Source organism: Semicossyphus pulcher, unplaced genomic scaffold (genome assembly GCF_022749685.1).
Source record: "Semicossyphus pulcher isolate SPU_LCO1_2020_fin unplaced genomic scaffold, fSemPul1.0.p SCAF_17, whole genome shotgun sequence".
NCBI lineage: Eukaryota > Metazoa > Chordata > Actinopteri > Labriformes > Labridae > Semicossyphus > Semicossyphus pulcher.
In genome coordinates, this window is record NW_027211681.1 from 21,544,433 (window position 1) to 21,556,039 (window position 11,607).

At 41.3% G+C, this 11,607-nt stretch overlaps 2 protein-coding genes across 2 annotated transcripts; both read right to left on the reverse strand.

The window, feature by feature from the left end:
* Positions 1 to 2,456: 2,456 nt before the first annotated feature.
* On the reverse strand, positions 2,457 to 7,248 carry plk1 (polo-like kinase 1 (Drosophila)). The gene is made up of 11 exons (XM_069666117.1): positions 6,610 to 7,248; positions 6,123 to 6,291; positions 5,624 to 5,768; positions 5,443 to 5,536; positions 5,112 to 5,337; positions 4,980 to 5,019; positions 4,717 to 4,814; positions 4,527 to 4,604; positions 3,773 to 3,927; positions 3,505 to 3,687; positions 2,457 to 3,324 (listed from the first exon to the last, which is right to left on the reverse strand). Exons 1-11 carry the CDS (start codon positions 6,961 to 6,963, stop codon positions 3,127 to 3,129), a joined length of 1,740 nt encoding a protein of 579 aa, XP_069522218.1. The 5' UTR covers positions 6,964 to 7,248; the 3' UTR covers positions 2,457 to 3,126.
* A 2,564-nt stretch (positions 7,249 to 9,812) lies between these two features.
* rasd3 (RASD family member 3) lies at positions 9,813 to 10,745 on the reverse strand. Its single transcript, XM_069666506.1, has one exon. The coding sequence runs from the start codon at positions 10,656 to 10,658 to the stop codon at positions 10,023 to 10,025; it is 636 nt and encodes a 211-aa protein (XP_069522607.1). The 5' UTR covers positions 10,659 to 10,745; the 3' UTR covers positions 9,813 to 10,022.
* Between the last annotated feature and the right edge of the window lie 862 nt (positions 10,746 to 11,607).

Genomic DNA, 11,607 nt, shown 5'->3' on the forward strand with positions numbered 1-11,607 from the left:
AACGTTTGTGATTGTGTTGTATTTAATTTGTCTACTTTTATATTTTTATAGTGCATCAAAACCATCCTGAAGTTCTTTAAGACGTTTCACCTCTCATCCGAAAGGCTTCTGCAGTTCATATTTTTTATTTACAAAGCGCTTTTCTTTATAGTCAAAGGCACTTTACATGATCACATTTTAAATCAACAAAAGAAAAAATAAGAGGAAACCGAACAATTAATGCAATGAAAAAATAAATCTGCATCAGAGATTGAAAGCATCTCAGCAGGGTGAACAGTTAGAAAATATGTTTTCCCTTTTAAACAAAATTGACTTTTTAACATCTAATAACAATAAAAAAAGAAAAATATGATAAGGAAACGTAGGAATACTAAGAAATGTCAAGTATTAACAATAAATATTCATGATGCATACTTATATACATATACTGTACACTAATAATGGAACAATATTGAAATAATCCAAATACTGATATATAAATTAAATTATCCCACTACATAACCAATAAAACAATGAGAATATTTTGACTTGTATTTTACTGCATTTGTCTAAAATACTGAACCACTTCTCTTTTTTTTTTACCTTTATTTATAGGACAGAAGAGAGACAGGAATATTTTTTATTTATTTAGCCCTTATTTAGACCGGTAATCTCATTGAGACACGCGAGACCTGATTAGACAGCAGCAACAGCACTGAGTTACAGACATTCAATACAGAGATACAAAACAACAATAAAATCAATAAAGGGATAAATGCAGAAGTGTCAATAAAAGTTACGTGGTACATAAGCAAGTTCCCACAAACGCTCTCGCCTTGTTTTTTTAAAGAATTTAAAATGCCCTTAAAGGGGAATTAAGGTGGTCGGATTTAAATTCTGCTGTAGCGTGTTCCAGGTTGATGGGACAGATAAGTAGGAGAAGGCCTGTTTTACCGAGTTGATGGGGTGGACAAAGTGATGAAACCCAGGGAGCGTAAGCTGCAGCAGCACTGTTTATGTGACATGTAGCCGGATAAGTAAATGGGCAACAGTCCGAGCATGGATTAGTAAATGAAGCTATACCAGTGCAATGTAATGAGATGATGGGAGCAGAGAGTGGGGGATGACATGCACCAAATGATCGGCTGGCCGGGAGTCGAAACTGCGATCAGTGCTTTGAGGACTGAGCTAAACTGGCGCCCGAGGTTTTATAATTCTGAAAATACAACTGCAACAAAATTCAAGATGTTTATTGTGACTCCGGTTATTCAAGTGAAACTGTATGAAAAATCTTATGCTGAGAGGCTCCATTTAAAAGGGTAAATAGTAAAATATATAAGACATATAATATAATAACATAAAGGGAAGCAATAATAATAATAATAATAATAAAAAGGAAATTTGAAAAATATGTGCATTTTCTAAATGTATACATCAAACAGCAAGATTTAGAAGACCTCAATCTTGAGGCATGCATTGGCATACGTTCAGTTTACTGCGTTAAATAGAGTAAACACAAATAAGAAATGCATATAAACATATTACTGTTAATCAAACTCTTATGACTATTTATGTCCACTAGGAGGCGCTGAAAGATCGTGAGTCATTCTACATGGATCGTCGCACACGGACACAAACTCTGGAGCCCTGACACCGACGGTTTTTGCGTCAAACGGTGGGAGGATGTGAAAGGCAACTTTCAAAATAAAAGATTATGAAAAGTTTAAAAACAAGTACTGATAAAAATTCAGAGACATTTCAATGTGGACAGGACTACTACAGCGTCTTGCCTGTCAAGACTTGGAGTTTTAGTACTGTCTGAAAGGGTCAGTACGTCCAAACAGTATTTAGCCATGCAGTTGGTTTTACACTATGAGTACGATTCCATATAAAGATGGGTTTAGTAATTTGAGTGAACCCTTAATAACAGCTTGTTAATTTAACACAGATGTTGACATACACTGGAATTAAGGCAGGTCAGCATGACTCTTAATGTGGAAGTTGTATGTATAGCTACCAAAGCCATTAAAATATCTCACAACTTTGCACTCTTTTTTGCACTATTCTCTCCTTTCTACAAGTGTAGTTTTTTTATTTATCTTTTAAATAAGGTCTAAAATATTTATTGCATTCCTTTGTCTGTATGTTTTAGTGCCAGTGTTTACCATTTGTCCAACTTGTCCTTGTTTAAAGTGTAGCACGTCAGTTTGTCTGTCTGTACATTTAGAGTAATGAAAAACTGGCATCAAATACCTTGTATGTGCCCACATACTTGGCCAATAAAACTGCTTCTGAAAAAGTTTGTGCTGTTTACTCTAGATATTAAAGATCCCATTTGATTGATCACCTTTAAATAGGTCAAGAACAAACTTTCATGCATTTGTGTGCAGCAAGCAAACAAGTTCTGAGCAGCAAATATAACTTCATCACACAGCAGCAGTTTGTCTTGTTCAAGAGAATCTTTATTTAAACTCGGGTAAAATTAAATCATCTTTACAACATGTATGCATATTCAGCATTATGTACAGGTCTGTACATGTTGAAAAAGACAAGACATCTAAAATAGTTTAAAAGTGTAAAAAGTAGCTACAGGTGAAAACAATGTACATGATGAAGACGTATTAACATGGTGCATCTCTCCACATACGACACAGATAAAAGACAAACTAGAGAACACCAGAGAAGCTTTGTGCATCCACACAGCACGTCAGAGTCTCAACCCCCACCAAACACCTGTCCACTGGGCTTCAAACGCACAATGATACATGAAGAAACGCAAACAAGTAAAGAGAATCATGGAGGAACTTTAAGATGATTCTGAACACAGTGAACACTTAACATTTAGCTGCTGTCTGTGATCCAGCTGTCTTGTTACGTCAGCAGGACTGCGTTTGTAAAGAGCAAGCTTCATCGAGAAAGTTAAGAAAATACTTTAAACAGGGAAAAAAAGGATTAAAATCAGTGGCTTAGAGGCAGATATGCCAATCTTCATGTACAACAATCAATTTAAAGCCTTGAAGACGACATAAAAATCATTTTACAGCAACCCTTCAATCAGGTTTTGAGGGTCTTTTTTGTCTTCAGAGGCTGGCAGACGGGAAGAAGCGACCAGTGAGTAAGGACAGAGTGATTGAAGATGGAGGTGGTCTACTGTGCAGCGGCGGGGGAAGGTTTGCTGTCCAGCAGCTTCTCCACCATGAGTTTGGCGTAGCGCATGCGGCTGGCCAGCTCCTTGGTGCAGCCGAACTCCTCCAGTAGAGAGAGCTTGTAGGTGCGGAAGTCTCGCTTCTCGTCGATGTAGGTCACCGCGCCCATGAGCGGACACAGGATCAGCTTGGTGTGGTCCTGAAAACGTGAAAATGCAGGATTAGCTGTGGGCCTTCATGAGACGTAAGCTAAGTATATTTAACAGCTTTTGGGATGTATTTTTGTAGGCAACTTAGAGATGAGGGAATCCAAAGTGAAACAGTAGCAGCACTGTATGCAAGACAATCATAATAGGCAGTGAAGTGGTGCATATCTAACCTGGAAGAAGTTGATCTGCACGGTGCCGTTGGTGAGGTGCAGGACGATGGCGCTCTTGGTCCTGAACCAGAGGGAGAGGTAGGGCAGCCGCGCCAGCTCGTCTCCTTCCCGCCGCGCGATGTTGGCGCCGGCCTTTAGGAGGTGCTCGCTCATGTAGTTGCGGAAATATTTCAGCAAAGTTATCTGCAAGTAAAAAGAACAGGTGTATAAGAATCTACACCGTGGTAAAATAAACTGCAAGATAGAATCACAGGCCACGGGATCTTACCTTCTTGTTGAGTGTAGCAGGATAGGAGCGCACGCTCAGGTAGGATTCAGCGGCCGTCTTGTCGATGTACTGCAGACTGTCTCCATCGGCATACATGATCAGACGTGTGTAATCATTGAACAGCACACCGACGCTGTTGTCACACAGCTGGTAGCCTGAAAAACAGAGCAGAAACTCTTGTTCAACATCTGAAATTTAATAACTTTTCTTCTTAAACCGAGATATCTTGTAACCACAAATTCAACTCATTAGCTATCTCTAGTAGATAAACTGTGAAATGAAACCGCCATTTCTAACCTTCGCCCAAAATAACGGTTGCATTTCATTCTTTATTATTACTTGTAACCCTTTTTTTAAAGGCACACGCGTCACAGCAGGAAAAGCACAGGAGTAATGAACATAAGTTATGGCTAGAAAACTTAAACGGAACCCAGTGGTTGTTGATGTTACCAGTTACAACTGTGCTTCTCCTGCTGTATCAGGTTTAAATGTCTGCTGTGGAAAAGTCTAACGGCTGGCAGAAGCCATTAATTCCCTCTGCAGCACCTGATGCACTACCTGACCTTAAAACATATGAAGGACAAATGATACAGTTTGTAATGCGTTTTATATGTAGCTTCAAAGTTGATCTAGAAAGATATCTCAACCGTATTTTTAGTCAGATATTCACATTTTTATCACACTGGGGTAAACATGTACCTGTTACCTACATAAATGTACAGTAACATAATAAACAGTCTGTGCAGTTGCTTACCTAATCCGTATTTGTCAGAGTAGTCCACCCATTTGCTGATCCAGAAGATGGGAATACATGCAGGATCCTCTGCCTCCTCTGGAAATGCAAAACAGTAAAATCTTAGTGAGCAACAGAGATGACCAAAATATCTTCCATGTGCAAATCTGAAATGACACTAATGAACTATACTCGGGTCGTGTGCACTCACCTTGGCAGATGACGGGCTTCTCAGAGGGCTTTGCGGCGATAATGCTGTTGAGCTGCTGCAGCATGTCCTTCAGGTGGTTTTCTGCAGGTTCAGGCTCCCTACAGACACAATACACAACATTTAACCTCATGACACCTTTAAACCACCCCTCTACAGAGCAGGATAACACATTGTCCTATAATAATAGCCCAATAATATCAGAGGAGAAATGAGCAGCTATCAATAGAGTACACTTGGTCTCAAACATTTAACAAACTTCTCACCTTTGGGGCTCGTCCTTCACATCCACCTTCTCTGTCCCTGCTGTAAAAAGAACATGAAGTCATTAGCACTCTTGTAGACCCAAATTACTCTGTGCAAGGGGTATAGGAAGACTGTCCTGCTAGGATCATTACCCTTGTTGTTGATGGCGGTCAGTGGCCGTCTCTGGTTGAGCTCCATGGCTGTTGAGGGGGCGATGGAGAAGCGTGGGGGTACAGTGAGGCAGGTGGTGGGCAGGCGTAGGGGGATGTAACCCGATGTGAAGAACTCGTCCGTTTGCAGCTCGGCGATGGTCGGCCTTTTGGTGGGATCGGCATGCAGCATCCGCTTGATGAGAGAGGACGCGGCTGGGTTGATGTGCTGCAGGGCGAGTGGTGAATTCAGGTTATGAGAGAAGTGAGGGGCAAAACAGCAACACATACTTTATTTTGAAGGAACATTTAATGATACATTAGTCCAGCTTACCCAGGGGATGGTGTAGTTGTTCTTCTTGATGCGGTTGTAGGTCTCCTTCAGGCAGGAGGTCTCAAATGGAGGTTTACCCACCAACAAAGTGTACCTGAGGAAACAACACAGGGAGGAGGTTTAGCTGGCTGGGCAATATCAGATGGAATAGTACGTCTTCATTAGTGTGTTTCAGACTTACAGAATGCACCCCAGAGACCAGACATCCACCTCATAGCTGTGGCCTTTCTTACAAAGCACTTCAGGCGCGATGTAGTTGGGTGTTCCGCACAAAGTCTTCTTCCTCTCGCCATCAAACTCAATCTTAGTGGCCAAACCAAAGTCACCTGGAGAAGAAGATAGACAAGATTTTGTAAAGCTGCAAATTAAGAGATAACATTTTCTGCATATTTCCAGGACCCAAACTTTATAAATGTGCTGTTGTTTCTTTAATTGAAAGCTTAGTTATGAGTTTGGCCCACATGAGAAAGGTCTGCACCAGTCAGTGGAAAGCACTCTTCCAGGAAGTATGACACATGTCAGAAGTAGAGTCTGAGGTGTGTCTTATCCTTTATTACTGAGCCAACAGGTTTGACTCCCAGTCTTTAATAAAAGGTACTGGTATTTAATACCCCTTTCACAGGCACGACAAAATAAATATAGTTGTATTGAATCATTTGTAATCTAGCAGAGCAAGTTACCTATTTTGACATCCATGTCATCATTGAGGAAGATGTTTCCCAGTTTCAGGTCTCTGTGGATCACTCTGTTGCTGTGCAGGTACTGGACACCTTTGAGCAGCTGTGTCATGTAGTAGCGAGCCTCTGGCTCAGTCACAGCCTTACGACGCTTGTGCAGCTCCAACAAGGACTGAAACAGAAATGAGAAATAATAAGATTCAAGGAGATGGACTCTGAATCCTAAGCAAATATTTGGTAGGTGACGGTGGCAGCTCAAAAGGGGGGAAATGTCTGTAAAAACTCAGATTTTGAGATAAACAACGAAATCAAATTATATTTGAGACATTAAGATTATTTATACTAGTATATTCAAAACTGTCTTGGCTTTTTGTTAAATTTAAGCAGCCTTCACTGAGTCAGTATGGACAACGGAAGAGTGGGCGAAAACCGTTGGCCCAGAGATATGTGGTCACTTGCGAGAAGGCATGCATTTTCACAACACACTCACCCTTCTCCTGCAGATTTCCAGGACGACAAATACAAAGTCGTCGTCTTCAAAAAACCCGTGGAAGCCGACGACGTTGGCGTGGTTGAGACTCTTGTGAATGGCGATTTCTGAGGTCATTTTCTCTCTCTGGTGCTGCTTCAGGATCAGGGACTTTGGCACGATTTTTCCAGCGAAAACCTGCTTTGTCTCCAAGTCTGTGATCTCGTAACATTTGGCGAAACCACCTTTTCCGAGGAATCTTCCTCTCGCGTATCTCCTCATGGTGCGAGGGTCGACCAGCACATCTGGGATTTCCTTGAGAGGAGCCGATTTCGGGTCGACATGTGCCGACGGATTTGCAACAGCAGCACTCATTTTTTACTGCAGTGGTGTTCGGCGTCTTTAAAAAAAACTTTTAAAAGTCGAGGAACTCTATTAAAGTGTGAAAAGTAAAAGTATTGTTAACGCGACCTTAACTGACGTTAGTTTAGCCCTGGAAGCTAGTGTGCTCCCAAACACTAGTTAATTTAAATCAAAACTAACGTAAACCACCTTGTACGTGAACGATTTCCAAACATTTAGCTTTAACATTTAAAATAAAGTACATACGAATCTCAAGAGAAATAAAACCCTGAAGAAGACATCGGATAAATCGCCAGACTCGTTCTTTGGTGGTTGCAGCGTTACCCCGTTCAGCCTTTTGACAACAGCCTCGGATACAAGTTTAAAATGCTGCCTCTGTCGTTACGGCGCCCTCTGATTGGCCAGCTGGATTTGAATTCCAGGCCGGTGCCGCAAAGCATCGTGGGAAGACCAGTGCAAAATTAGCCAATCACTGGACGAGAAAGTCACATCCTGGGGCGTGATTGGCTGAATGCCGGTTGCTGGTTGCTCATCGTTTCCTACAACACAGTACTGACGGGAAATGTAGTTGGAATGGGATTTAAACAATTGTTTAGTACGATTTGATGTTGTGGTTACTTATGTTTGAGGGGAAAGTGTTTTACGATTCTTTACTCGTGAAACAGTTGCACCAACATCGTGTAAAAAATAACTGGAACGTGCAGGTTTTACGGTTAAAAATGTACGTAACTATGAATAGTGAGTGAAATAGTTATTCTGCTACTCTATTGTATAGGACTATTGTAGTGTAGTTTACAAATACATGACAGCTCTAACTAGGCCTACAAGTCACTTTTCAACATACAGCTAGAATATGATGAGTTATTAGTTAATTCTAACCAAAAGAAGCATAAAAAGCAGTGTACTTAGCTGGACGACAACCGACTACAACACAAAAGGCTTCTTGTATTTTATTACACCTGTGTGAACCAAACATACAACCTATAATGCATGCATTTTGGGGTTGTACTGTGGTATCTGTAGTTTAAAATTTCTTAAAAATATATATATTTCTATCACCACTGCTGGCTCAACAAATAAAAAATGTTTGAATCTGAAGCTTTTGTGTTTATATGCATTCCTGTCAGTGGGGGGCAGCATTTTACAAAGTGCACATGGTAACCAACTACAGTACGGCCAATGCTACTAATAAGTTATTATTTCCATGCTAGGCATTTTATTTCTAATCCAATCACCGTTAAACTTTCAGGATTACACTTATACTACTACTACTACTACTCATTCTGGAACTGATAAAAATAATCCTAAAAAATGTGTACATGTGCATGCATTAAAAGTACAGCATGTTTTGATATAATTGCACTTCTGTGTTTCTTCTTTTGTGCTCAGGTTTCTTCTACATGCTTCTTCTTTAAAATATAATCCCTGTTTACCTTTGTTTATTACTTTACCTTATCCATCTGTGCAAAAACTCAAAACTAAACTTGGCTGCCAAATAAAGTGACTTGAACTTAAAAGTGATGTTACTTAACCTTTTTACTGCTGCACATGTACAATAACAAACTGATTCTTTTCTTCAAGTTTATCCCATTAGCTAAAGACAGCAGAGGTTGCACTACAAAACAATAGGATGTTCTGAGAGTGTGATCTTGCAGCAACATCCACAAAAGATGTATTATTTCTAAACAAAACAGATGCATGTTTCATAACTACTGGGGGAAAAAACATTCCCTGTCCAGTAGCATCTGTTTTTCTAGCCATCATGTGCTTCCGGAAGCACTAGATCCTTCCTTAATTGTTTTTTGGGCCCACAACAGCATGATGACTGTTTTTCAGTTGCAGATTAGGTCTGATGTGGGGATAAGCGGAGGAAGATAAGAGGAGAACAAGTGGATGATGAGAGGACAGATGAATGAACAGACCATGAGATGTGTGGGTTTGTTGATTCTTTGTTCCACTTGACAATGAGTGTGTTCGTGTTTGTGTGTAGAAGCACGACTTGGCTTTATGCAAAGAGAGGAGCTATTTTTATAAAGCACAGACTAATCTGAATATTCCCTCCATGCATTTACTGCAGCCAACAATGGCAGCTGACGTCCATCCTTATGAATATGATGGAGACAGGACAAAAATAGAAAAGGCTCAGGCCCATGGACTTAGGTATTGCTCCACAATGACAATTCAACAATGTGAATTGTAATAAAAAGTGATATAATATTTGTGCTAAGAAAATGAAAGTTAGCAAGTTTACTAGTAATTTAAGAAACTCTTACAGATTTTGAGGGACTGTTTCATTGTATCTGTGTCTGATTGTATCTGTCAGCATGCGCAAGAATGTTGGTCTGATTCTTTTAACATTTTACAAAAGAGACAAAGATCAGCGGGCTGCCGACTGTTGGAAGGTGACTAAGCATATTTACACAACTATACTGAACTTAATCCTACTCTGAAGCACTTCTACTTTACATTGGTATTTTATGCTTTATACCTAATCTCTACAACATTTCATAGGCCAATATTGTTTGTTCCCTATTACAATTGACGATAGTTGTTTCTTTGAGGATCCAGATTTTGTATTTGTGAATAAAATATGGTGCAATGTTAATTGTTAATGTTAATTCAAAGTATAAGTGTTCATGCAGAACTTGTATTTGTCATGGAGTATTTTCACAATCTGGTCATTGGTGTTATGTGGCCTACTTTAATGTAAATTGAATATCTAAATACTCCGTTTACACACTGTTTTATTAGACGACGTTAACTAAAGGAAATATATGAACCAGCAGACAAACGTCATAAAAAATATTTTATTGACATAGAATAAAAATCATACACTGAAATATGAATCTTTAAAGCGTATAAAGTGCATCTTAAATAGCCAATAAGGGGTCCCAGTAAACTATTATGACAATGATCTTTGCTTTCGAGATCTTCAGAAATAGTCAGGTTTCATTCATAAAGGACCTTATTCCCAACTTTCCACCTCTGGATAAACAGGCTGAGTAACTGTGATGCCCAGCAACACCTGCGCAGACCAGCTGCAGAGTCCATCATGGAGCAGAGAAATGTTCCTATGACAGGATACAGCTGTGGTTCTTCTTCAGTGGTGGTCTCCTCTTCACTGCTGCTCTGGGCTCCGTGTCTCTGCGCCTCCACACCGCGGGGCTCAGCCGGTGCGGCACCTTCACCTGCTGCAGCAGCGCGCGAAACACCCCCACCGTGTTTCCACCTGTGCGCGCGGACGCCTCCACGAAATCTGCGTCCCACTCACCCTCCACCGTGGCCATGACATCAGCCGCCAGCAGCACGCGACCCTCGGCCTCGCTCAGATCTGCCTTGCACCCAACCACAGTGATGGGCGCGCCTTTGACGCCCCGCAGCTCCAGAATCTCGTCACGGAGCCGTTTCACCTCCTCGAAGGACCCGGGGTCGTCCACGGCGTACACGAGGGCGAACGCGTCACTGTGGCGGATGCAGAGCTCGCGCATGGCCGGGAAGGAGTAGCTGCCGCTCGTGTCCAGGATCTCCAGGCGTATCTTCCCCGACCCAGCAATGTCGTACTCCAGCACGTGAAGCTCCTCCACTGTGCGCGTGTACTTCTGCTCGAAGCGGTCGTGGAGGAAACGGCGGATGAGCGCGCTCTTACCGACCCCCGCTGCTCCGAGGAACACGAGCCGGACGGTGTTGGGACGTCCTGACTGAGACATGCTAACGTGACCCGGAACCAACAGCTGACAGGTCCGAGAATATGCTGCAACAGACCGTGAACTGTGTACTTCGACCTCCGGTGATGCTCTGCTCTCCCCTTTACACATTCACGTGTATTTATAGGCTGACCATCAGTGCTCTCCACCAATAAGCGTCCTCCCTCTGTCTCTCTCTCGCACGAGGTGAGGAAGGATTCATAACAAGACGAGGAGGCACTGTGACATTTCGCAACATGGAAACATAAATGAATTTAATGTCTGTTTTACTGTATGTCAACAATCACAGAGGGGCTCGCACTGGACACACTGTACATGCGCGTGTTTACAGCAACTATGAGTCACTTCAACCACCTCTACAGCTTTCTTGGGAACATGGAAATCATATGGACAAATAAACATGGTCATAATTCTCCACTTTTTTGCATCCATAATTGACGCCACTCATGGATATGCCTGACAATTAATTTCAGCATGCTTGATGGTAAAGATTAAAGGTTATTTGTTACATATTTATGGTCAAGTTAAAGTACAGAAATAAATTAGACCATAAAGTTGTCATTAGGCTGTAGAATTTTCCCAGTCAATGCATATGTAACTTAATCTGTAAAGTAATTTAAGAGTAAAGAATCAAAATTCAGGGGATTTAAAGTGTTCTGGTTTCCGTAACTCCATAGTTGCACTTGAACTTGCTAGTTAACTTAAACATTGACCAGTGGACTGAAGTGGAAGTCTTCAAGAGTCCTGAATATCAGCTCTCAGTTATCCAGCTATCAGCAGACTAATCTGTATTTAGTTGTGGGAGAAAATTTTGGCACCGCAAGTGTTCTGGTTTCTGTTTTTTGGTGCGTTTGTAGTCCGAGTAGTATTGACCAATCACGTATCAGCAGGCTTTGGTTTCATGCAGGAAAAACAGTTCATGTGGAGAGAAAAGTGGTGGAGCCAAATCTGC

What these genes read in the sequence shown, in the direction of transcription:
- plk1 (XM_069666117.1), bottom strand. Translation starts at nt 6,963, where the DNA reads ATGAGTGCTGCTGTTGCAAATCCGTCGGCACATGTCGACCCGAAATCG. An exon ending in TGGAAATCTGCAGGAGAAGG is followed by an intron (nt 6,292 to 6,609) that starts GTGAGTGTGTTG and finishes TTTCTGTTTCAG; the next exon opens with TCCTTGTTGGAGCTGCACAA. An exon ending in GAAGCCCGTCATCTGCCAAG is followed by an intron (nt 4,605 to 4,716) that starts GTGAGTGCACAC and finishes TTGCATTTCCAG; the next exon opens with AGGAGGCAGAGGATCCTGCA.
- rasd3 (XM_069666506.1), bottom strand. Translation starts at nt 10,658, where the DNA reads ATGTCTCAGTCAGGACGTCCCAACACCGTCCGGCTCGTGTTCCTCGGA.